Below are 24394 nucleotides of genomic sequence, written 5' to 3'. Positions count from 1 at the left end.
TATTTATCCAGAAAAAAATGGGTCGAATGTAAATAAGTGGATGTTTGATAATCAGAACTAAAGGCTTGGCTCAGGGCTCAACCCCTGATATATGTAATTTTTCACCAACAAAAACCTATTGAGTATTGAAAGATCTAGATAGAGTGGATGTGGAGAGGATGTTTCATATAGTTGGGGGGGGGGGGAGTCCAGGACCAGAGGACACAGCCTCAGAATAGAGGAATGTCCACGTAGAACAGAGATGAGGAGGAATTTATTTAGCCAGAGTGTGGTGAATCTGTGGAATTCATTGCTACAGATGGCTGTGCAGGCCAAGTCATTGGGTATATTTAAAGCAGAGGTTGATAAGTTCTTAAATAGCCAGAGCATCAAAGGTTATGGGAAGAAGATGGGAGAATGAGGTTGAGAGGGGTAATAAATCAGCCATGATGGAATGGTGGAGCAGACTCGATGGGCCAAATAGCCTAAACCTGCTCCTACGGCTTATGGTTTTATAATTCAAAACTGATGCATCTGATGTGGGAGTTATTGATCTTCTGGTCAAAATCATTTCCATCAGTGGAACTTAAACATCTCCGATGATGTAGTGGGAAATTACAATTTCCTGCTCAATAGTCCTGGACCGCTGGATGCAGATTTGCGTAATTAAATATTAAAAGGTTGCTGAGGTTGACAATATTTTGTGTGGTACTATCCAGTTTTCCATTGCCTTCTGTTAACTCACAACAGTGGAAGAGCCAGAACAGAGATGTCAAATACCAGAAGACATAACGTTAAAGTGACAGGGGCAAGTTTAAAGGAGATGGCCGAGTTTTCTTTTTAAAATACAGAATGGTGAGTGACTAGAATACGCTAGTAAATTAACTGTCTTGCACTGAGGTACAGTCAGAGTCTTGCATAGCATTATATGGGAAGCAGGGTTTAAGGGTCGGTACAACATTGTGGGCCGAAGGGCCTGTACTGTGCTGTTCTAGTCTACGTTCTAGCCATACAGATCACATCATCGAGGGGGTCCAAAGAGCAAAAACAGAGTAAAGTACAGTGCAGGCAGACAATAATGTGCAAGGTGAAAATGAAGTAGATTGTAAGGTCAGGAGTCCATCGTATTGTACTATTGAATTGTCCAACAGGAGCTGTCCGTGAACCTTGTGATACATGCTTTTGGGCTGCCTACAGTAATTGTGGAGGCAGATAACAGAGCACTGCTTAACAGGCATTTAAAATCAGCCTCCCCTCCATGGATTCTGTCTTCAGTAAAGCAACTTACATAATCAAAGACCCCGCCTACCTCAAACATTCTCTCTTCTCCCCTCTCGCATCAGGCAGAAGACGCACAAGCCTGAAGGCATGTTTCACCAGACTCAAGGACAGCTTCTATCTCACTGTTATCAGACTCTGAACAATAAGATAGACCCTTGACCACAATCTACCCCAACAGGATCTCACACTTTATCATTGACCTGCATTGAACTCTTTCAACAGCTTTTACACTTATTCTGCAGTGTTATTGTTTTACCTTCCTCTGCATCTGTGCAATGATCTGATCTGTGACAAGCTTGTCACTGTATCTTGGTACATGACAATAATAAACCAAATTCCAATACACAGACACATGTCAAACAGGGAGTGGTGGGACATAGACCATCTCACCTGGATAGGTCAGTACCATGGTCAGCTCGGACATGATGGGCTGAAGGGCCTTTTCTAGTGCTGTACTGTTGCATATTCAATGTTCCAATGGATAAAACAAAGACAAATCATTGTCACATTTATGGGCTCTTAAACACGAGCATTCCTGCAGATGCTGGAAATCCAGAGTAACACACACAAAATGGAGGAGGAACTCAGCAGGTCAGGCAGCATCAGTGGAAACCAATAAACAGTGGATGTTTCAAGCCGAGGGCTTTCATCAGGATCCCCTCCCCAGTGGCTTTCCTCCTTCCTGTTCTCCCATGGTCCACTCTCCACCGATGATTTCTTCTTCTCCAGCCCTTTACCTTTCCCACCCACCTGGCTTCACCCATCACCTTCCAGCTACCCTCCTTCCCCTCTCACTGCCTTCATATTCTGGCATCTTCTCCCTCCCTGTCCATTCCTGATGAAGGGCCTCTCTCCGTTGTTGCTGCCTGCCCTTCTGAGTTCCTTCAGCATGTTGTGTTTTGCAATGCACACGTTGGCTGCCCCAGCATCGCCCTGAAGCAATGACTTGTCTTTGGCTGAAAGGTTTATGGGGATGTAAACACATCACAAATGAACAATACAGGGTCACGGTAGTCAGTGCCACCAACTCACAGCTCCAGTGACCTGGGTTCGATTCCAACCTTGGGTTTTGTCTGTCTGCACGCTCTCTGTGATGTCTGTAATCTATAGCTTTCAATCAACACACTGAAATCATGGAGTCACTGACTCATACAGCACAGAAACAGGCCCTTTGACCCAACTTCATGCCGACCAAGATGCCCACCTAGGCCTGTGTTTGGCCCGGACCCTTTTAAATCATTCCCTATCTAAGTACTTGCACCTGCCTCACCGACTTCCTTTAGCAGCTCGGACCACGTACTCAAAACTGAGTGGAAAAAGTTGCTCCTTGTTTCCCTTTTACATCTCTCCCCTCTCTATGACCTCTTGTTTTGGACTCCCCTGCCTTGGGGGAGAAAGAGCTCTGTCTATTCTCTTTATCTATGACCCCTCATGATTTTATTAACCTTGATAATGTTGCCCCTCTCCTTCAGGAGAATAAATTCCCAGCCTCTCCTTATAAAGAGCATTACCCATTCTTGCCTAAAACACAGAATGCTGGAGGTACTCAGCAGGCCAGGCAGCATCTATGGGGGGAGGGAATAAACAGTCAGGCAGAGACTCTTCATCAAGATCTCTCAAAGCTTAGTGACATCATCAAAGCCAACATCCAGATGATGTCAGAGAGTTTTGCCTGATGCAATATTATTCCCAAATCTTGCCTGACTGAGCCACAGTCTCAAGTTCAAGTTTATTCTTCATTCAGCCGTACACGTGTACAGAGAAGCAAAGCAAAGTCCCTCTGGGACCAAGGCGCAAAGCACTTTCACTACAGCGCGGACAAGGGTGCTTGATCAATGCAGGCACGGTTTGAAATTGGAAATGGCTATAAATTTGCAGATAACACCACTGTGCATCGGAAAATAGCAGGGCATCACAGTAGTGTCGTGGTTAGTAGAACACTATTCAGCACCAGTGATCAGGGCTCAATTCTAGCCACTGTTTGTAAGGAGTTTGTAAATTCTCCCCACGACTGCATGGGTTTCTTCCAGGTGCTCTGGTTTTCTCCCATATTTCAAAGGCGTAAAAGGTTAGAGTCAGATGCTGCCTGGCCTGCTGAGTTCCTGCAGCATTTTGTGTGTTGCTCTGAATTTCCAGCATCTGCAGAATCTTTTGTGTTTCGGTTGAGTAGGTTGTGAACATACTATGCTGGCGTCAGAAGCACGGCGACACTTGCGGACTACCCCGCAAGCACGTCCACGGACTGTGCGGGCTGTTGATGCAGATGACGCATTTCACTGTATATTTCAGTGTTCTTGCGACATATGAAGTGAACCTTTTTCTTTAGGCTTTAAGGTGGTAACGAGGCAGTGAGGTAGATCTGCTAACTGAGTGGTGTTGCAGCAACAACCTCGCATTGAACATCAGTGAGACCAAAGAACTGATAGCGGGCTTCAGGAAAGGGGAAGTTAGGAGAACACACACCAGTTGTCAACAATTCAGGAACAGCTTCTTTTTCTTTTTTAAATGAAGGCAAATCTCAGTAAGTTTACTTTTATTTACCTTGCCCAAAATGCAAGTGTACCTTTATATACCTAGCATCTAGTGAATTTCTTATACCTGACGGCATTTGGAAATTATCGTTTCAGCTTGAAATCATACAGTCTGTGGCCACTTTATTGAATAAGTCCATGGACACTATTTTTCCTTATTTTGCCCTATTTATTTTTAAATTTATAGTTATTTTCTGTCTTTGCATTGACCAGCTGCTGCAAAACAACAAATTTCATGTCATACAAGCTAATGATAGATGTCACATATACATTGCAAAATACAGTGAAATTTGTCATTGTGTCAAATACAGTACTGTGCAAAAGTCTTAGGCGCAGACACATAGCTAGAGTTCCTAAATGGCCAGGGAGCATAAGACTTTTGCAGAGTACTGCAGTAATTTTAGGTATTGCACTGTACTGCTGCCGCAAAAAAAAACAAATTCATTATTTCATGACATATGTGAGTGATGTTAAACCTGATTCTGATATGGGTCTCTATCATGGATGGAGAGTGGGAAGGGGGCAGGGAGAAGGGAGGGAGTAGGAGGCACCAGACAGACGGTCTGTAATGATCAATAAACCAATTGTTTGGCATCAGATGACCTTGCCTGGTGTCTCAGGGCTGGGTTTGTCTGCACCTGCGCCACCCCCACCCCTGGCACTCCTTTGCCACCTGTCCCACACCCCTCCCACGGCAGCCCACTCGTGCTATTCCCAATATCCTTTGCTCCACTGGATTTACAAACTCATTCTCCCCTCCGCATTGACAAATACAGTACTAGCTATACTGTATATATGTGCCTGAGACTGTTACACAGTACTGCTCATTCAGGGAAGATTGTGCAAGTGTCACCACGCTTCTGCTGCCAACGTGAACTCAGAAACCCTAACCGTACGCCTTAGCAATGTGGGATTTGAACTTCCAGCATCTAGGAATGCTGGAGCACCCACAGGAAACCCACACTGTCACAGGGAGAAAGTACAAATTCCTTACAGACAACGGCAGGAATTGAACCCCTGATTTTACAGCTACCAATAGTAAGCCTGGTTCTGAGTAGTGACGAGCAGCAATGACCATCTCTCCTTCACATCCCTCTCCTGCTCCTCACAGTGGGAGATGCCATTATCTGCCACCTTGGACATGGTGGCTGGAACGTCGGATGTGTGCTTTGGACACTCATAATAACAGTGAGAGAAACTGTGCACTGATTGGAGAAGTTCCTACTGTCTCATTCCGATCACAATACTGGCATTCCTACATGCTGGAGCTTCATATCCCAACTGGAAGGTGGATGGGAGGGTGCAATACAATTATCATTAAGTACAATGTGGTAACTGATGGTTTTCCTGGATTACTGTGCAAATCACCTGATATTTGCTGATTTTCCATACTGCAACTGAGATGCCCAATTGTGGCTCAGTCATAGAAATCTACAGCACATTACAGGCCCATCAGCCCACAATGTTGTGCCAACCATGTAACCTACTCTAGAAACTGCCTAGAATTTCCCTAGTGTATAGCCCTCTATTTCTCTAAGCTCCATGTACCTATCTAAGAGGCTCTTAAAAGACTCTCAGCAAGAAGTTCTACAGGAACCAAACTGGTAGGGTGGCATTGCCTGGGCAAAGATCAAAGTGAAAATTTACAGCCATTCTTCAATGGCTGATCTACTATGCCTGGAAGAACCAACAGAGAAGGAACGTTGAGTACTCTCTCCACATGAAGGGTCTCTGTCGACTGTTTCTCCCTCTCCATAGTTCCTCCAGCATTTTGAGTGTGGGACTCTGGATTTGCAGCATCTGCAGAATCTCGTGTCTACTCAAGGAAAGAACTATGCGCTGGCTAAATCTTTTTTTTTAATAGGGCAGCATGGTAACATAACAATGAGCACCAGTGAATGGAAGATCGGGGTTCAATTCCTGCTGTTGTCTGTAAGGAGCTTGTACGTTCTCCCCGAGACTGCGAGGGTTTCCTCCAGGTCCTCTGGTTTCCTCCCACATTCCAAAAGGTGTACAGGTCAGTAAGTTGTGGGCATGCTATGCTGGCACTGGAAGCATTGCACCACTTGCGTAAATGTCACATTTCACTGTCTGCTTTGATGTACATGTGACAAACAAAGCTAATCTCATCTTTATATCAAGTTCCTTAAGGATGTCCTACCCAGAGAGTGGGGGTAGGAGGTGCTCCCACCACCTATTAAATGCTCCCAATGGTGCACATCTCTAATAGCTTCTGACAACCAAGTCTAGCTCCTGGCCTTCACGTGTGGCTTAGTTATTAAGCCCGGTGAACTGTTTCTACTGACAGGAGAAGGGGCAAAGGCGCATTAAAACCAGTTGCTCTGGGCAAATGGAGCTCTACAGCCGTGGTTGGCAGCTCACCTAGGAGAAGGAAAACTCTGATCTCAAACCTCTGTTGCCTTGGGGTTAAACCCACTCATGGGGAGGGCTTCAGGAGTAAAGCCGGAGAAAAAATCCAGAGCTGGAGTCCCTAAAGGCAGCCCTACGTTGAGTCCAACACTGACTGGCAACTCCTGCGCTGCCGCTGGTGCCAAGCTGTATCGGTCTCTGCCGTTCCTTTGGATTCATCTGCAGCGTGGAGAGGGGGAGCCTGCTGCAAGGGCAACAGCTTGCTCTCCACATCGTACCGCCCTGGATTTTGTACCTGTTTGTGTATGACAGCTAGGACGCAATATCCGTAGCTGGAAAGCTGCAGCTATATGCATAAAAGCTAGAGGAACTCAATAGGTCAGCCAACATCTGCAAAAGGCAAGGGACAGTCGATGTTTCACGTGGAGACTCACCATCAGGACTGGAAGAAAAAAGGGAGGTAGCCATATGAAAAGGTGGGAGGAAAGTGTGGAACAAGAGATGGTGGCTGATAGGTGGATCCAGTCGAGAGGGGTATGATAGGTGGGTGAAGGGAATGAGGGGGAGAAGCTAGGGTGGTGATAGGTGGGTGTGACAAGGACTGAAGAAGATGGAATCTGATAGGAGAGGACAATGGACCATGGAATGGGGGGGGAGGGGAAAACCTGAGGGAGGAATGTGCAGACAGGCAGATGAAGAGGGCAGGAGAGGAGAGAAAGAGAAGGGATGATGGGGGCCATTGAGATAAGGGAAAATGAGAGAGAGGGGAGAGGTCACAGCAAGTTAGAGAAATTGATGCTGCTGCCGTCAGGTTGGAGACTACTGAGGTGGAAAATGAGATGATGTCCCCCCTCATCTGTGTCTGGCCTCACTGGCAGTGGAGGAGGCTGTGGACAGATATGTCGTTGTAGGAATGGGATGTGGAATTAACGTGGTTATCAACTGGGAGACCCTAGCGGGACTGGCAGATGGAGCAATGCTTAAAAAGCAGTCTCCCAGTCTATGTTGGCTTTCTCCAATACAGTGGAGACTGTACCAGGAGCACTGAACACAATTACTGACACAACATCCTCCTTTCCATATTGAGTGTACATTGACAAGGAGCTGCAGAAAGTTGGGTTCAAGTTAATATTTACCAGAAATACATATTAATATTATTTAGTTATAACACAACTGTACAAAAAAATCCATGATTTTTCTCAAATGAGTCATCATTCCTATGTACTTATGACATACAGTTTATATATGAGATCTGACATGTGGGGCTGGCACGTCAGCTGAATGCACCATGGACTACAGCACAGTACAGGCCCTTCAGCCCACAATGTTGTGCTGACCGGTGAACCTACTCCAAGATCACTTTAACCCTTCCCACCCACGTAACCCTCCATTCTTCTTTCATCCACGTGCGTATCTAAGAGTCTTTTAAATATCCCTAATGATATTACTTAAATTTTTATTAGTACACTTTGTTTTCTTTGGTACATCTGTTGTTTGTCAGGCTTAATGTAAGAGTTTTAAAATAAATTTTATTGCATTTCTTTATTTTTCTGTAAATGCCTGCAAGAAAATGAATCTCAACATTGGTACTTTGATGTTGTATCTGCGTCTACCAGCACCCTTGACAGTGCATTGCACACACCCACCCACACCACTGCGTAAAAAAACACCTCTGACCCCATATGTTCCTCCAATCACCTTCAATTTACGCCTCTTCGTATTAGCCATTGCCTTCCTGGGAAGATGTTTTTGACTGCCCACTCGATCTATGCCTCTTATCATCTGCTACACCTCTATCAAGTCACCTCTCATCCTCATTCACTCCAAAGAGAGTCTCTAGCCCACTCAACCCTTCCTCATGAGACATGCTCTTTAATCCAAGCAGCATCCTCTGAGTTCTCTCTAATGCTTCCACATCCTTCCTATAATGAGACAACCAGAAATGAAACAAGGAAAACAGCTAAATACTTTGTTAACTACTGTTTCTCGAAAATGATCATCACAAGCAATAGTCAGCAACTGCCCTTTGGACTTGGAGGCAACCTGATGTAATGGTACTGAGGGAAGGCACAGCGGCAGGCTCATCGGTAACAGCGTGCCGGACCTGCGGTTCGATGGATTTAAGCACCAGGCTGAATCGGAAAGGTCGGATACAAACTGAATCGAGGTGGTGGGGTCCAGACCCCGGAGTGTATCGAAGCGACTGAACCCGACGTTTGGGCGATAATTTATGTGCCGGGCTGCACTGGAAAAGTCAGGGTGTTGGGGCCCCGAGGTGAGGGTCGGGCCAATTCAGCTCGCTGCCCCACTCCGTGCTGAACTAAGGGTTTGTAGATGGACTTGCTGTGGACTTCAGTTCAGAATGCTATTTGCTTGCATTTATTGTTTGCATGATTGATTTTTTTTTTCTCTGTACATCAGGTCTTTTTTTGTTTTTGTTGGGTTTCTTTGTTCTGTGGCAGCCTGTTAGGAGATGACTCTCAAGGATGTATAATGGATACATACTTTGATAATTAATGTATTTGAACCCTTTGGAATCCCTGTATTAGAATTAATATCCAACATCAAGCCATGGTAATTTTGAATTAATGTGAGTGATTCACAAAGGCATCAACTGCTGGTGGATTTCTCTGTATGACTTTGAGGCCCTTCATTGGTCAGGGTCAACAACCATGGATGATGCTTCTCAGCTGTCGATGTGATATGCAAGCCAGGGCAGTACAATATGAGCAAGCTGTTGCCCATGTAGCAGGCTTCCCCTTTGCATGCATCTGATGAATCCAACAGAACAGCAGAAACCGATACAGTTTGACACAAGAGGCATCACAGGAGATGCCAGCCAGTGCTGAACTTAATGTAGGACTGCCTTAGGGACTCCAGGCCCGGATTCTCCCTTTGGGATTTACTCCCAAAGCCTTCCCTATGACTGAGTATAGCTGCAAGGCAGCAGAGGTTTGAGATCAGGGTTTTCTTTCTCCTAGGTGAGCTGCCAACCACAGCTGACGGGCCCCATCTGTCTAATGCAACTGCTTGGAAGGCAGCAGTAACCCACCTTTGCCTATTTTGTCAGTAAAAATGGTTCCGCTGGGCATAGTAACTAAGCCACACATGAAGGTCAGGAGTTGGACTTGGCTGTCAGAGGCTATTTGAGATTATTTAAGAGGTAGTGGGAGTTTATCCCCATTACCACCCCTGACTATAACAACCTGACGGTACCTCTATATCACTATGCTTGTTAAAAGAAGCCTTGAAGTAGTAACTGGTCCGAGGTTACTGCAGATGAATCATCAATTAGCTGACTCTTTGCTCAAATACCGCACTCTGGTTTTAATCCGGTCACCAAGCTCACACTCATCTGGGCTTGGAGCAACCAGGTTTAGACAGGCAAGTGATTGAAGCAAAGGACAAGGTTACGAGGAAGAGAACTGCGACTTCCAATTGGTGAGAGACTGGAGAGCAACAATGAGATATGGCAATGGGACCTCAGCGAGGCAATCTGTATCTCAAATCTTCCTACATTTACTTCCTACCGGATATCATTCCAGGAACATCTGATCTGCCACGTCCGTCGTTGCCATGTAAGTTAATAGGATGGTTAAAAAGGTGCATAATATGCTGGCCTTCATTAGTCAAGGCATTGAGTATAATATCTGCAAGGTAATGTTGCAGTTCTACAAGACTGTGGTTAGACCTCACTACGAGTATTCTGCTCAGCTCACACCCCCTCATTATATGAATGATGTGGAACTCTTGGAGACGGTGCAGAGGAGATATATCATCTATTCCAGCTAATTTTTTCCTGAGCAGAGATGATGACCTTACTTTTTCCCATGTTACATTCCAAATGTTAAGTTTCTGCACGTTTGCCTAGTGAAGAGCAAGGAGGGAGAACTTTCCCACTTACAGGAACTCAGGAATAGTTTCCCATGAAAAATGACAGTGCACATTATAATCCAGACTGCAGGAAGTTCAGGAGTGAATTTCAACCTGATTGCATGAATTTTGCCTAGGTAGACGCCAACCTGATGGCACGACTTCTGCCTAGACAGACTCCAACCTGATGGCACGAATTCTGCCTAGGTAGACGCCAACCTGATGCCATGAAATTTCTCCAGCTTCTGGTAATTTTATTTCCTCCTCCCCCTTCCCTCTTCTTCAGTTTCTCACTCTGGCACCACTCTTACCTCTTCTCCTCACCTGCCCATCACCTCCTTTCCTTTCTCCCATGGTCCACTCTCCCCTCCGATAAGATTCCTTCTCCAGCCCTTTACATCTCCCACCCATCACCTCCCAGCTTCTTATTTCACCCTGCTTCCCCATCCACCTGGCTTCACCTATCACATTCCAGCTTGCCCTCCTTCCTCTTTTCCACCTTCTTATTCTGGCATCTTCCTCCTTCCTTTCCAGTCCTGATGAAGGGTCTCAGCCTGAAATGTTGGCTGTTTATTCATGTCTATAGATGCTGCCTGACCTGCTGAGTTGCCCCAGCATTTTCTGTGTATTGCTCTGGTTTTCCAGCATCTGTAGGATCTCTTGTATTTGTGAGTTTCTTCAGCCAGAGAGAGAGTGGTGAGTCTGTGGAATTCGTTACCACAGACGGCTGTGGTGGCAAAGTCATTGTGTATACCTAGGCAGAGGTTATTAGCTTCTTGATTGACAAGGGTCTTGAGAGATAAGGGGAGAAGACTGGATTAAGGAGCTGGAAAAAAAAGACATGACTGAATGGTGGAATAGACTTGATGGGCGGAATGGCCTTAATCATCTCCTGTATCTTACAGTGTTATGATGAACCCCATCTCTAACCCAGCAACAAGTGAGACACTTTCCATTGTTCACCAGCACTGAGCAAATATGCATTTTGGTAGCAACTTGTATTCATTCCAAGTTCAAATTCATAGTTATTCAACCACACACATCTATACAGCCAAAAGAAACAACGTTCGTTTGGATTAAGATGCACAACATAGTACACATAGCTCACACGCAACCGTACACATGTATACCACCAAACGAAACAATGTTCCTCTGGACCAAGGTGGACAACACAGTACATATAACTCACATAAAACACAAAACACTATTGTCACAAATAAACTAATACTAAGGTGCATCCAAGTTAAAAAGTGAATGGTATAACCCTAGCGGTGCTCATACAGTATGTAATGAGACCTATGTGGTGGCAGGGAATGCAACAGTCTTATGGCCAGGGGATGAAGCTGTTTCCCCTCCTTACAGCTCTCTTTCTAATGCTATGGTACCTCCTGCCTGATGGGAGGGGACACCTTCACATTCAGCTCCAGAGAGGTCATTCTAACACTAGTAGGCACAGTCTCACTCTATGCAGGGGCTCAGTGATAAATATCTGCACCAACCGCAGCATTACTCAGATCGGAGTCACTCACAGAGGTTGGACTGATTTCCTCCTAGGCCGGCCCGCATAGAACTCCCGAGGATGAGAGGAAGGCAGAACAGACTGGCTAGAAAATTGAAAAAGAAGCAAGAATGACGACCCGTGGAAAGGGAAGGGTCTCATAGCAAAGCAGAGTCCTGTCGACAGTGAAAATCCCAGGACAGCAAGAGGAGTCGTCACGCAGCAGAGAAGGAGAACGTTGAGTTTGGCACACAAAATTCTGGAGGAACTCAGCATTTCAGGCAGCATCTGCAGAGAGCAATGTTTTGGGCTGAGATGCCTCATCAGGACTAGAAAGGAAGAGGGAAGAAGCCAGAATAAGAAAATGGGGGAAGGAGAAGAAGTACAAGCTGGCAGGTGATAGGTGAGACCAGGAGGGGGAAGGTGGGTGGGTGGAGGAGAGAGGTGAAGTAAGAAGCTGGGCAAAGAGTTGAAAAAGGAATCTGATAGGAGAGGACACTGGACCATAGGAGAAAGAAAAGGAGGAGGGGCACTGGAGTGAGGAGAAGAGAAGGGGTGAAAGAGGAACCAGAATAGGGAAAAAGAGAATATATGGGGTGAGCAGAGGAGAGTGATTACGAGAAGTTAAAGAAATCAACGTCCTTGCTATCAGGTTGGGGGCTACCCAGTTGGAATATGAGGAATTGCTGCTCCTCCAACCCATGCTTGATTTCATTGTGCCAATAGAGAAGGCTTATATCTTTATGGGAATGGGAAGCCAAATTGAAATGGGTGGCCACCAGGAGATCTTACTGCTGCTCCTCCAGCATTTTGTGTGTGTTGGAAATCATGAACAACATCTGTGTCATTGATGGAGTTGAAGGTGGGAAATTGTTGACAAGTTTGATGTGGAAGAGCACCAGGGCTCCCAACCTGGAGTCCATGGACCCCCTCGGTTATTGGTCGGGGTCCATGGCATGAAAAAGGTTGGGAACCCTTGTGTAAATAGTTAGAATGATATATTGGTAATTGGTCTACTATTAACATCCAGGGCAAAACTCATTAAGGCATGGCAACATCTCTGCTTCATTAGGAGTTTGAGGAGATTAGGAGATTTAGTATGTCAACAAGACTCCCTTACAAGTTTCTATAGATGGGCAGTGGAGAGCATTCTGATGGCTGTATCACAGCCTGGGATGGAGGCTCCAATGCCAGCAATTACAAGAGGCTACAAAGGGTTGTAGACTCCGCCAAATCCATCATGGGCACTAGCTCCCCATAAGAGGCTACAGAGGTTTGTACGGCACTCCCCACCTTTGAGGATATCTTCAAGAGCCAGAGCCTCAAAAAGGCTGTATCCATCACTAAGGACCCTCACCACCCTGGACTTGCTCTCTTGTCATAGCTATCATCAGGGAGGAGGTACAGGCAACTGAAAACCCACACTCAGTGGTTCAGAAACAGCTTCTTCCCCTCCGCCAGATTTCTGAACCATCTATGTTTCATGATTCCATTATTTTGCACTATCCAGTTATTTATAGAATTTTTATCTCGCTGCATTGCACTGCTGCTGCAAAACCACAAATTTCACATTGTGTAACTCAGTGATAATAAATCAGATTATGAAAGACTTGGGCTTTGGTGCTTCCTGTATAAACTCATTCAAGTTCCATCCCCACAGAACACATGAAAGCACAGACTTCACCTTTAAACACTTGCATCCCACAGTGTGTTGGCAGAAACAGTTTGGCAGTAACTGCAGGAGTAATGCAACTTGTGTGTGACTTTTCTCATGACAAGACACATTATATAATCCCATTCATATAATTAAGGCTTGGAAGGACTCCTACTGTAATTGGTAGGCATTTATTAAACTCCTAACAAAAGACCCGAGTCTCACGCTCCCTCAGCATGCGTCAAACTGTTCCACAGCCCATGAAGTACTTTATAACCCTGATGCATTGTTATGACATGAAACTCTTGGGAAGCTAGAGGTGTACAGCAAGATCCCCACAACCTAATGCCAAGTGGGGATACATGTTGACCAAGCCAAAGGAAAGTCCACCTGGTGCCACAAGGTGCTCTGTATTTATCCAAATCATAAAGGGCATGGAAGTAGAACACAGTACACACTCAGTCCACAATGCTGCACAGACCTTTTAAACCACAGTGAGATTAATCTAATCATTCCCACCCTCATATCCTGCGATTGCTTTCATCAATATGCCTATCTAAGCTTCTCTTAAATGTCCTTAACGTATTTGCCTCTAACCCACCCCTGGCAGTGCATTCTGTGCATCCACCACTTTGTGTAAAAACCTACCTCTGACATCCCCCACTATACTTTGCTCCCAGCAGCTTAAAATTATGTTCCCTTGTATTAGTCATTTTTGTCCTGGGAAGTCGTCTCTCACTGTCTACGCTATATATGTCTCTCATCACCCAGCATCAGGCAGCATCCTGGTAAATCTCATCTGCAACCTCTTGAAAGCTTCTCCATTCTTCCTATAATGAGACAACCAGAACTTAACACAATATTCCAGGTGTAGTCCAACCTGAGTTTTAAAGAGCTACAGTATTTCCTTGTGGTTCTTGAACCCAGTTCCCTGACTAAGGCAGGCCAACACACCACACACCTTTGTAACAACACTGTCAAACGAAGCAACACACACAAAATGCTGGAGGAACTCAGCAGGCCAGGCAGCATCTGTGGAAAAAAGTACAGTTGATGTTTCAGGGTGACCCGCCGAAGGGTTTTGGGCCGAAAATGTCAACTGTACTTCCTCCCGCCCCCCCCCGCCCCCATAGATGCAGCTTGGCCTGCTGAGTTCCTCCAGCATTTTGTGTGTGTTGCTCAGATTTCCAGCATCTGCAGATTTTCTCTTGTTTGCAACTTGAGCAAAAACTTTGAGGGTTCTATGGACTGGACCCCAGGATCCCACTATTCCTCCACGCTAAGAATCCTGTCATTAACCCTGTATTCTGCCTTCAAGTTCGACCTTCGTAAGTGAAACTCTTCATACTTTTCCAGATTGAACTCCATCTGCCACTTGTCAGCCCAGCTCTGCATCCTGCCAATGTCCTGTAATAATCTACGACAACCTTCTACACTTATCCACAGCACCATCAACCTTTGTATCATCTGCAAATTTAGTAACCCACCTTTTCACTTTCTCCTCTGTCATTTATATTTAAAAAAAATCACAAAGAGTAGGGGTCATCAACCTCCAGGTAGAAAAAGGTCCATCTGCTACCACCCTCTGCCTTCTGTGGGTATACAGATTCCGAATCCACAATCAGAATCGGGTTTAATATCACCAGCATATATTGTGAAATTTGTTAACTTTGTGCCAGCAGTACAATGCAATAATGATAATATAGAGAAAAAATACTGAATTAAAAAGTATATGAAATACTGTAGTTAAATTAAGTATGTAGCAAAAAAATAGAAATAAAAAGTAGTGAGGTAGTGTTCATTGTTTCAATGTTCATTCAGAAATCGGATGGCAGAGGGAAGGAGCCATTCCTGGATTGTTGAGTGTGCGTCTGTGGGTTTCAGTACCCCTCACTCCTGATGGTAACAATGAGAAGAGGGCATGTGCTGGGTGGTGGGGGTCCTTAATGATGGACACTGCCTTTCTGAGGCACCACTCTTTGAAGATGTCCTGGAGCGGACTAATTTTACAACTTTCTGCAGTTTACTTCGACCCTGTGCAGTAGCCTCCCCCACCCCACATACTAGACGGTGATGCAGGCAGTCAGAATGCTCTCCATGGTACATCTGTAGCCAAATATCCCTGGATTCCATCCCTCCCAACTTTCTGAATGACTTACCATAGAGAAGCTTATCAAACATTTTACTAAAATTCATATACAACACAAATACTGCTCTATCTTCATCAAAGAAAATAAATTATCGAAGTACAAATTCTATATGTCACCATATACAACCCTGAGATTCATTTCCTTGCAGGTATACTCAATAAATCTATAGAATAATAACCATAACAAAAATCAATGAAAGACCACAACAATCAGAGTGCAGAAGATAACAAACTGTGCGAGTATCAAAAGATAGAAACAATAATAATAAACAACTAAGCAATAAATATTGAGAAAATGAGATGAAGAGTCCTTGAAAGTGGACCATTGGTTATGGGAACATTTTAGTGATGGGGCAAGTGAAGTTGAGTGAAATTTTTCCCTTTGGTTCAAGAGCCTGATGGTTGAGGTGTAATAACTGTTCCTGAACCTGGTGGTGTGGGTCCTGAACCACCTTCTCGATGGTAGCAGCGAGAAGAGAGTCTGACCTGGGTGCTGGAGGTGCCTGATAATGGATGCTACTTTTCTGTGACAACGTCTGATGTAGATGTGTTCATTAGTGGGGAGGGCTTTACCTCTGACGGATTGGTATCAGTCAATTTGTTCTGTCACTTCCTCAAAGAATTCAACCAGGCTTGTGTAGGGGAGAGTTCTGAGGAGAGACTGGAGAGGTTGGTCTGTCTTACTGGAGTGAAAGGGGTTAAGATGGGTGGTATTTGAGGCAGAAACAGACAAAAATGGAGTTTATTGTCATCTGCACAAGTACGTGTGCGCACAGGTGCAATGAGAAGCTTACTTACAGCACATCACAGGCACAGAGCATCGGATAAGCAGCATTCACAAGAAACACATCAACATAAATTATGCACAATTTTTAAAAGAAACAGCACAATTAGAACAAAAAAAAACATTTTAGTGCCAAGTGATCAAAGTGGTCAGAGCGTTGCTGTCCTGAAGTAATGATTAGCGCTGCGCTGGTTGGTTCAAAGACCAAACATGTGAAGGGAAATGGCTGCCCTTGAAGCCGGTGGGAGGGACTGCGGTACATAAAATCATGAGGAGCATAGATAGGGGAGACTGCTCAAAATGTTACCGGCATCAGGAGTAGATGGAACTAAAGGACACAAGGCAAGGGGAAATTTCCAGTCCTGATGAAGGACTCGGCTTGAAATGGAAATTCCCCTCCATAGATGCTGTCTAACATGCTGAGTTTCTTTAGCATTTTGGGTGTGTTGTTCTAGGGCAGGCGTTCCCAACCTCCCCCTTGCTTAATGGTATTGATCCATGGTATAAAAAAGGTTGGGAACTCCTGCTTAGGGTAAGGAGGAAGAGGTTCGGAGGGATTCTGAAATGGGATTTTCTTCACCCAGAGTGGCAAGTTCTGAGCAGAGGTACCTACAACTGTGTGATGAAGTAGCTGAAGCAGAGTTACTGATAACATGAAGACATCCACATCATCATGGCATAGACAGCTATGGACCAGGATCCGGGTTATGGGGTTAATACAGAGGGGTGCCATCCAGTGACCATACACGAGTTGAGCTGAATGATCTGCTTCTAAGCAGTACAATGCGATGATTCTATAAGGCCCTTCAGCCCATTTAATCTGTACAACCATCAGCCACCCATTTACTCCAGCCCATTTTACCCTCCCCACACATTCAGAGTCACATTAATTATCACTTTCTTATATGATGAGAAATTTGTTATTTTGCAGTGGCAGTACAGTGCCAAGTCATAAAAATAACTAAATTATAAAGATAATAAACACAATAAAAAGGAATGAGGTCATTGTCATGAGTTCACGGACCGTTCAGAAATTTACTTATTTATTTATCTGGAGGCAGAATGCGGAACAGCCCCTTCCAGCCGCACCACCCAGCAACCCCTGACAACCCCAATTTAACCCTAACCTAATCATCAGTCAATTTACAATGACCAGTTAACCTACCTGGTGCATCTTTGTAGTGTGGGAGGAAGTGAGGGGCCTGGAGAAAGCCCTGTAGCCACATGGGAAAATGTGCAGAGCCTTCTTACAGAGGATGCTGGGATTGAATTCCGAACTCCGACACCCTAGCGTCAAGCTCACTGCCACGCTACTGTGGTGCCCCGTTTACATGGGGTGGCTGCAACGTTCGTGTATCCAGACCCAGTGGGATTATTATTAATTGGCAGGAAAGCCGATGGTGAAGGGAAAGCAGCAGCTCCTGAACTGTTGAGTGTGTGGCTTCAGGGTCCTGTGCCTCCTCCCTGATGGTAGTAATGAGAAGAGAGCATGCCCTGGATGGCGGGGGTCGTTAGTGATGGATGCCACATTCTTGGAGGTGTCCTCCTCCCAGCTTCTATCCCTCACCTACATCTGGAAGCAACTTATATTGCCCAATTTACCTAGCAACCCTCAGTTCTGTGAGGAGCTTGAGCATTCTACCCGTGGCTGTGTATGTTTCCTCCAGGTGCCCCAGTTTCCTCCCACAGTCCAAAGACATACAAGTTAGCGGGGGAATTCATCACGTGTGTGGAATTGGGCAGCACAGGCTCACTGGGCTGGAAGACCCTGTTACTGTGCTGTTGTCATCATCGTTATGTGCCGTGACATATGACCTGGGTGATCATGGACTTTGACCACGATTGTTCTTGGCAAACTTTTTCTACAGAAGTGGTTTGACATTGTCCTCTTCTGGGCAGTGTGTCTTTACAAGACAGGTGACCTCAGCTATTATCAATACTCTTCAGAGATTGTCTGCCTGGCGCCAGTGGTCGCATAATCATATGATCTGCACCGGCTGCTTATGCGACCATCCACCACCCACTCCCGTGGTTTCACATGACCTTGATAGGGGAGGAGTGGCTAAGCAGGATCTACACTTTGCCCAAGGGCGACCTGCAGGCTAGCAGAGGGAAGGAGTGCCTTACACCTCCTCTGATAGAGGGGCATCTCCACCCCACCGCCCAGTGCTGCATCCTTAAATGAAAATAAATAATACAAATCTTTGTGATGTGGGAGGAAAACCGAGCACTCGGGTGAAACTTGCACCGTCACAGGGAGAAGTTGCAGGCTCCACACAGGCAGTACCAGTGTTCGGGATTGAACCTGGGTCTCAGGCACTGTGAGGCATCTCAACCACAGTACCATCCTCCCCACACCACCACTCTCCCCCCAAATGCTGAGGCTTTATAAAGCATTGGTCAGACTGCACTTGGAGTACTGTGAGCAGTTTTGGGCCCCTGATCTAAGAAAGGATGTGCTGGCATTGGAGAGGGTCCAGAGGAGGTTCAGGAGAATGGTTCCAGGAATGAAAGGGTTAACATTTGATGGCTTTGGCCTGTACTTGCTGTAGTTCAGAAGAATGAGGGGCATCTCAATGAAACCTATCCAATATTAGAGTAGATGTAGAGAGGATGTTTCTGACAGTGGGCGAGTCTAGGGCCAGAGGGCATAGCCTCAGATTAGAGAGGTCCATTTAGAACGGTGATGAGGAGGAATTTCTTTAGCCAGAAGATGTGAATCTGTGGAATTAATTGCCACAGACGGCTGCGGAGGTAGCTCGGTTCTTGATTAATCAGGGCGTCAAAGGTCACATGGAGAAGGCAGGAGGATGGGGTTAATAGATCAGCCATGATGGAATGGCGAAGCATACTCGATGGCCCGAATGGCCGAATTCTGCTTCTATATCTTATGGTATTAATGGCCCTAGATAAATAAATCAGTTCTGTGGATTCTCAGAGAAGCAGTCTGGTTAATATCCCCAGAGATATCTGAACGCTATTCACTGTCTGAGTTCATTCTTCACGCCCCTTTAACGCACCGTAGATTTTTTTTGGAAAAGTGGTAACTGAAATCATTTTATTAGAGAGACTTCATGGGTTGACTTGGGGAACTTCCGACCATTTTTGAGCGCAAGAGCTGATATTTTAAACGCATTCTGTAAATACAGTGAAGGACTAAGGTTGGCACCAACTAACGATACACGAGCCGCATAAGGTATGATAACAGAGTTGATCTGGGTCAGGCTGAAATAAATTCCTTTAAAACCCGCGCAAAAGCAAAGACGGTGGCTGGCGAGCGACCCTCGATACTTCAGCGCCCAATGAAACCGGGTAGACAGTCTGAAGCCCCCCCGTGACAAAAAAAAGATAATGATGGGAGGGGGATTTGACAATGCGATTGAAGAGACAATTGGTGCCAGCAAACACCTCGCATTCTGCTCCCGGGATTAATCCGGACCCCCAAACGTCAACAATTGCCCCCACCCACCAACCAAAGCTACAGAGCTCCCCCGGCACGTTAATTGTCGCCGAACCCAACCCGGATTCATTTAATCTAACAGCTCAAAACAGACGCATTTGAGAACACTGGGGGAAAATACCAAACCGTTTCACAAAGAAATATAAAATAAAAACAATTAAAACCACAAATAATGGCTATTTTTGAAATCGCTGTTCACGAGTTAACACCTACAGAGAAGAAAGGTCTACTATGACATTGGGAATGAATTCCGAGTTCAGGGCGGGGTGAAGTTTGGAGAGGATTTTTTTTTTGCTAATTAATCTGGAAAATGAGGGTTATTTTTTCGTGCCTTACCTGAGTATAGGTAACTGATAATCTCCATGCGCCGGTTTTCAGTCCATAAAGCAGCATATGCCGGCCAAATAACTATTTCGATGAATATCCCTTCGTCTCTGCTCCTCCCTAACGGTGGGTGACTCAGTTGCAAGCCGGAGCAGAGACAGGGGGGAGTTTTGTCTTTGAGATGAGAGGGCCCTGCTATCCCTCCGATAGCCGGCCGGAACAAACTGCCATCGCAGTCGCTCTGTGCGTCTCGCTGTCAGAAGATTCCCCGCTGCTAACGCACGGATATCCTTGATCTCCCACACAACTGTACGCCCTATCTGATCATCCTCCCCCCTCCACTCCCTCTCTCGTAAAATAAAAACAATGAATTACTTCCAAGGAGCGGCTGCGCCACGCTAGAAAACTAGTAACAGCACATCCGAGCAAGCTTGGGGTGTTGCGAGGAAAGGTAGCTCCTCTCCCTCGTTTAACATACACTTTAGAAGGGATCCTGGCAGGATTTTGTGGAACATGCTTAAAATACCTCCATGTGACTTTATTATCCAAATGCTTGGTGACATGTAATCGACTTGCCAACTTCCCGATTTTAAAGGACCACCCTTCCCCCTCTCAAGAATCAAAATCGCCTCAAAGCTTTATTCGTTTTCTTTCAACTGGAAAAAAAACATTAATTGAAAGAATGAAATTGAAGGTTAGACGAATGTCATTAATCATCTTTACAAAGAAAGCACGGTCAGCACAGTTAGAATCAGAGCTCTGGGAGGCAGGCCCACCGACCCATTCAGTCCATGTCCAACTCTTATTCTTCCCAGACCCATGGAATGGCATCTGGACCATAGTCCCCCACACCCCTCCCATCCATTAGGTATCTAAACTTCACTTTCAGTGTGGAAATCAAACCTGCATCCACCACTCCTACTGACAACCTGACCCACACTCACACCACCCTCCGAGTGAAGAAGTTACCCTCACGTTCCCCTTAAACTTCTCACTGTTCACCCTTAATCCATGGCCTCTAGATCTATTCTCACCCAATCTCAGTGGAAAAAAACCTGCTTGCATTTACCCTATCTGTACCCCTCATAATTTTGTACGCCTCTATCAAATCTCCCTTCATCCTCCTATGCTGCAGGGCAGGAGTTTCTAACCAGGACTCCATACACCTCTTGGTTAATGATAGGGGTCCATAGCATACAAAAGGCTGGGAGCCTTTGTCCAGGGAATAAAATCGTAATTTATTCAACCTTTCCCTGTAACTCTGGTCCTCAAGTCCCAGCAACATCCTTGTAAATCTTCTCTGCATTCTTTCAACCCTATTGACATCTTTCCTGTAGGTAGGTGACCAGAAAAGATTTTTTTTATCAGTCTTTGTTAATATTTAGGTTTTTTCACAAATTCTATTGTATTTCTTTATTTTCCTGTAAACACCTTAAAAATGAATTTCAGGGTGGTATACGGTGACATATATATACTTTGATTAATTTATTTTGAACTTTGAAAACCTTTAAGCATTTTCTTTTACTTGCAAAAATATTAAGTATTGAACGATAAACCAATGCCATTAATCATTTCTACAGCAGTTGGAATCATAGAATCTTACAGCAGAGAAACAGGCCCTTTGGCTCTCTGGTCCATTGTGAGCAAGGTGTCCATCAGTGTTAGTCACATCTGCTCACATTTGACCTGTGCTCATCTAAACCTTCCCTATCCACATGGTGTTGGCTAATTGTCTATTTTTAAAGAGGTAAAGGGCTCCATAGCCGCTCGAGAATTTTCTGCAGTCATGGAGAAAGAAAAAAACAGTCCCTTTGGCCCTTCTGATTCGTGCTGACTAAGATGCCTGTCAAAGTCGGCCCCATTTGCCCTCATTTGGCCCCTATCTGCATGGTGCAGCTAAAGGATTTTATAAAGGGATAAAGGACTTCATAGGCAATCATTTTCTGAAGTCATAGACGAACAGTAGCATTCCTTTTGGCCCATTGGAACAATTCTAGCCATCCACAATGTTCCTATATTTTATTTTTCCCACTTCACCACTGTTGGAAACCCAGCAGTCTAATTCAAGCACAGCAAGATGTTCTAATTTAAGAACAGTCAACATGGGTTTGTGCATGGAAGGTCATGTTTGACAAATCTTATTGAATTTTTTGAAGAGGTTACTAGGAAAGTTGACGAGGGTAAAGCGGTGGATGTTGTCTATGTGGACTTCAGTAAGGCCTTTGACAAGGTTCCACACGGAAGGTTAGTTAGGAAGGTTCAATCGTTAGGTATTAATATTGAAGTCGTAAAATGGATTCAGCAGTGGCTGGATGGGAGACGCCAGAGAGTAGTGGTGGATAACTGTTTGTCAGATTGGAGGCCGGTGACTAGTGGTGTGCCTCAGGGATCCATACTGGGTCCAATGTTGTCTGTCATATACATGAATAATCTGGACGATGGGGTGGTAAATTGGATTAGTAAGTATGCAGATGATACCAAGATAGGTGGAACTGTGGATAATGAAGTAAGTTTTCAAAGCTTGCAGAAAGATTTAGGCCAGTTAGAGGAGTGGGCTGAAAGATGGCAGATGGAGTTTAATGCTGATAAATGTGAGGTGCTACATTTTGGTAGGACTAATCAAAATAGGGCATACATGGTAAATGGTGGGGGATTGAAGAATGCAGTAGAACAGAGGGATCTAGGAATAATGGTGCATAGTTCCCTGAAGGTGGAATCTCATGTGGATAGAGTGGTGAAGAAAGCTTTTGGTATGCTGGCCTTTATAAATCAGAGCATTGAGTATAGGAGTTGGGATGTAATGTTGAAATTGTACAAGGCATTGGTAAGGCCAAATTTGGAGTACTGTGTACAGTTCTGGTCACCGAATGGTTAAGATCCCTCAAACAACTACATTATTTGTTCATTATGTGCCTTGTAGTATGACGTGGGCTATCATGGCAAATTTTTCTACAGAAGTGTTTTGAAATTGCCTTCTTCTGGGCAGTGTCTTTACAAGACAGGTGACCCCAGCCATTATCGATACTCTTCAGAGACTGTCTGCCTGGCATCGCATAACCAGGACTTGTGATATACACCAGCTGCTCATACGACCATCCACCAGCTGCTCCAATGGCTTCATGTGACCCTGATCTGGGGGTGGGGGGGGGGGGATAAGCAGATGTTACACCTTGTCGAAAAGTGACCTGCAGGCTAGCAGAGGGAAAGAATGTCTTACACCACACTTGATGGGCCGAATGGCCTACTTCTGCTCTTTTGTCTTGTCTTGTGATAGAGATGTATCTCTGTCCTCCCAACCCAAAACTACACAGTAGTGATCAACAGATCATAAATACAGCTGATGAAGGGTTTTTTGGCCCAAAATGTTGATACTTTATTCTTTTCCACAGATGCTGCCTGGCCTGCTGAGTTCCTCCTGCATTTTGAGTGTGTTACTGTAGTGACCAGAATATCTTTTGCTTTAATGATGCTGACTTGAGAAAGTCTGGCTCTCAAGTTGCGGATGCTTTCCAAGGTAACACAGGGAGCTTTGACAATAGGGGAGGGCGTGGGCAGAGTGTTGGCCTTGATTTGCGATGTGCCAGGTTGTTCTCCCTACTGCAGAGCCACTCCAGTAGGGAACTCTGCACCTCTCTACTCAAGTTGCAGAAAATTATAGGCCAGACCATTAACGGTGTTGCTGGATTCTGATGGTTTTGATCCAAGGCTCTTTTAGAAGTCAGGAAAGACGTGCAAAAAATTTTTGCTTCATGATCATTTTATTAATCGATAATAGAACAAAAGAAAGTTGAACAGACAGTGACAGAGGTTGACTAAATGAAGGGAAAGCTAAGATTAAGATGGCAGTGTTTTGTGTTTAGCTATCTTATACCCATAGGCAAATTCCATTCAAATTTTAGGTAAGAATTAACCAATTAGAGAACTATTATTCAAATATTGCAGTACCAAGTTAGCCAATGAGAAAGCACCTATTCAAATACAGTAATGCAGGACAAAGAAGCTTCCAGAGCTTTCCAGAATTGTACTTTGTATAGCCACTAGAAGCATACTAAACACATATCTGCATATAAGAACAACTTAAAATACAAGCAGATAATTAATTGTTAAATTGCAAAGAAACTAACAATTAGACAGTCTAATCTAAGAATTAACCAGTGGGTTCCAACACTGTCTACACATCCCACTACCTCGGAAAAACAGTTGGTATAATCGAAGACCCCGCCCACCCTGGAAATTCTCTCTTCTTGTCCTCCCTTCAGGCAGAAGATATAAAAGACAGAGAGCACGTACCAGCAGGCACGAGGACATCTACTATCCCACTGTTATCACAGTCTTGAATGGACTTCACACACTCTTGATGAACACTTGGTCTCTCAATTTGCCTCAGCATGGTCCATGCAATGTATTATGTGTCTTCACTGCACTTCCAAAGTTCAAAGTAAATTTATTATCAAAGTAAGTATATGTTACCATATACTACCCTGAGATTCA

At 44.9% G+C, this 24394-nt stretch overlaps 1 protein-coding gene across 2 annotated transcripts in view; it reads right to left on the bottom strand.

The window, feature by feature from the left end:
- Window positions 1-20359, bottom strand: part of bean1 (brain expressed, associated with NEDD4, 1) — a 107986-nt gene extending 87627 nt beyond the window's left edge. The window contains exons 1-2 of one of the 2 annotated variants that reach the window (XM_063067513.1): window positions 19916-20359; window positions 11564-11638 (exon numbers count right to left, since the gene is read on the bottom strand). In XM_063067513.1, the coding sequence (XP_062923583.1) occupies window positions 11564-11638; window positions 19916-19943 (103 nt within the window). In that variant the 5' untranslated portion in view covers window positions 19944-20359. The remainder of the gene's footprint in view (window positions 1-11563; window positions 11639-19915) is intronic. The other variant, XM_063067514.1, reaches the window with a different exon arrangement.
- Window positions 20360-24394: the final 4035 nt, after the last annotated feature.

This window comes from Mobula hypostoma, chromosome 14, assembly GCF_963921235.1.
Source record: "Mobula hypostoma chromosome 14, sMobHyp1.1, whole genome shotgun sequence".
Taxonomy (NCBI): Eukaryota; Metazoa; Chordata; class Chondrichthyes; order Myliobatiformes; family Myliobatidae; genus Mobula; species Mobula hypostoma.
This window is presented reverse-complemented; position numbering and strand designations above follow the sequence as displayed.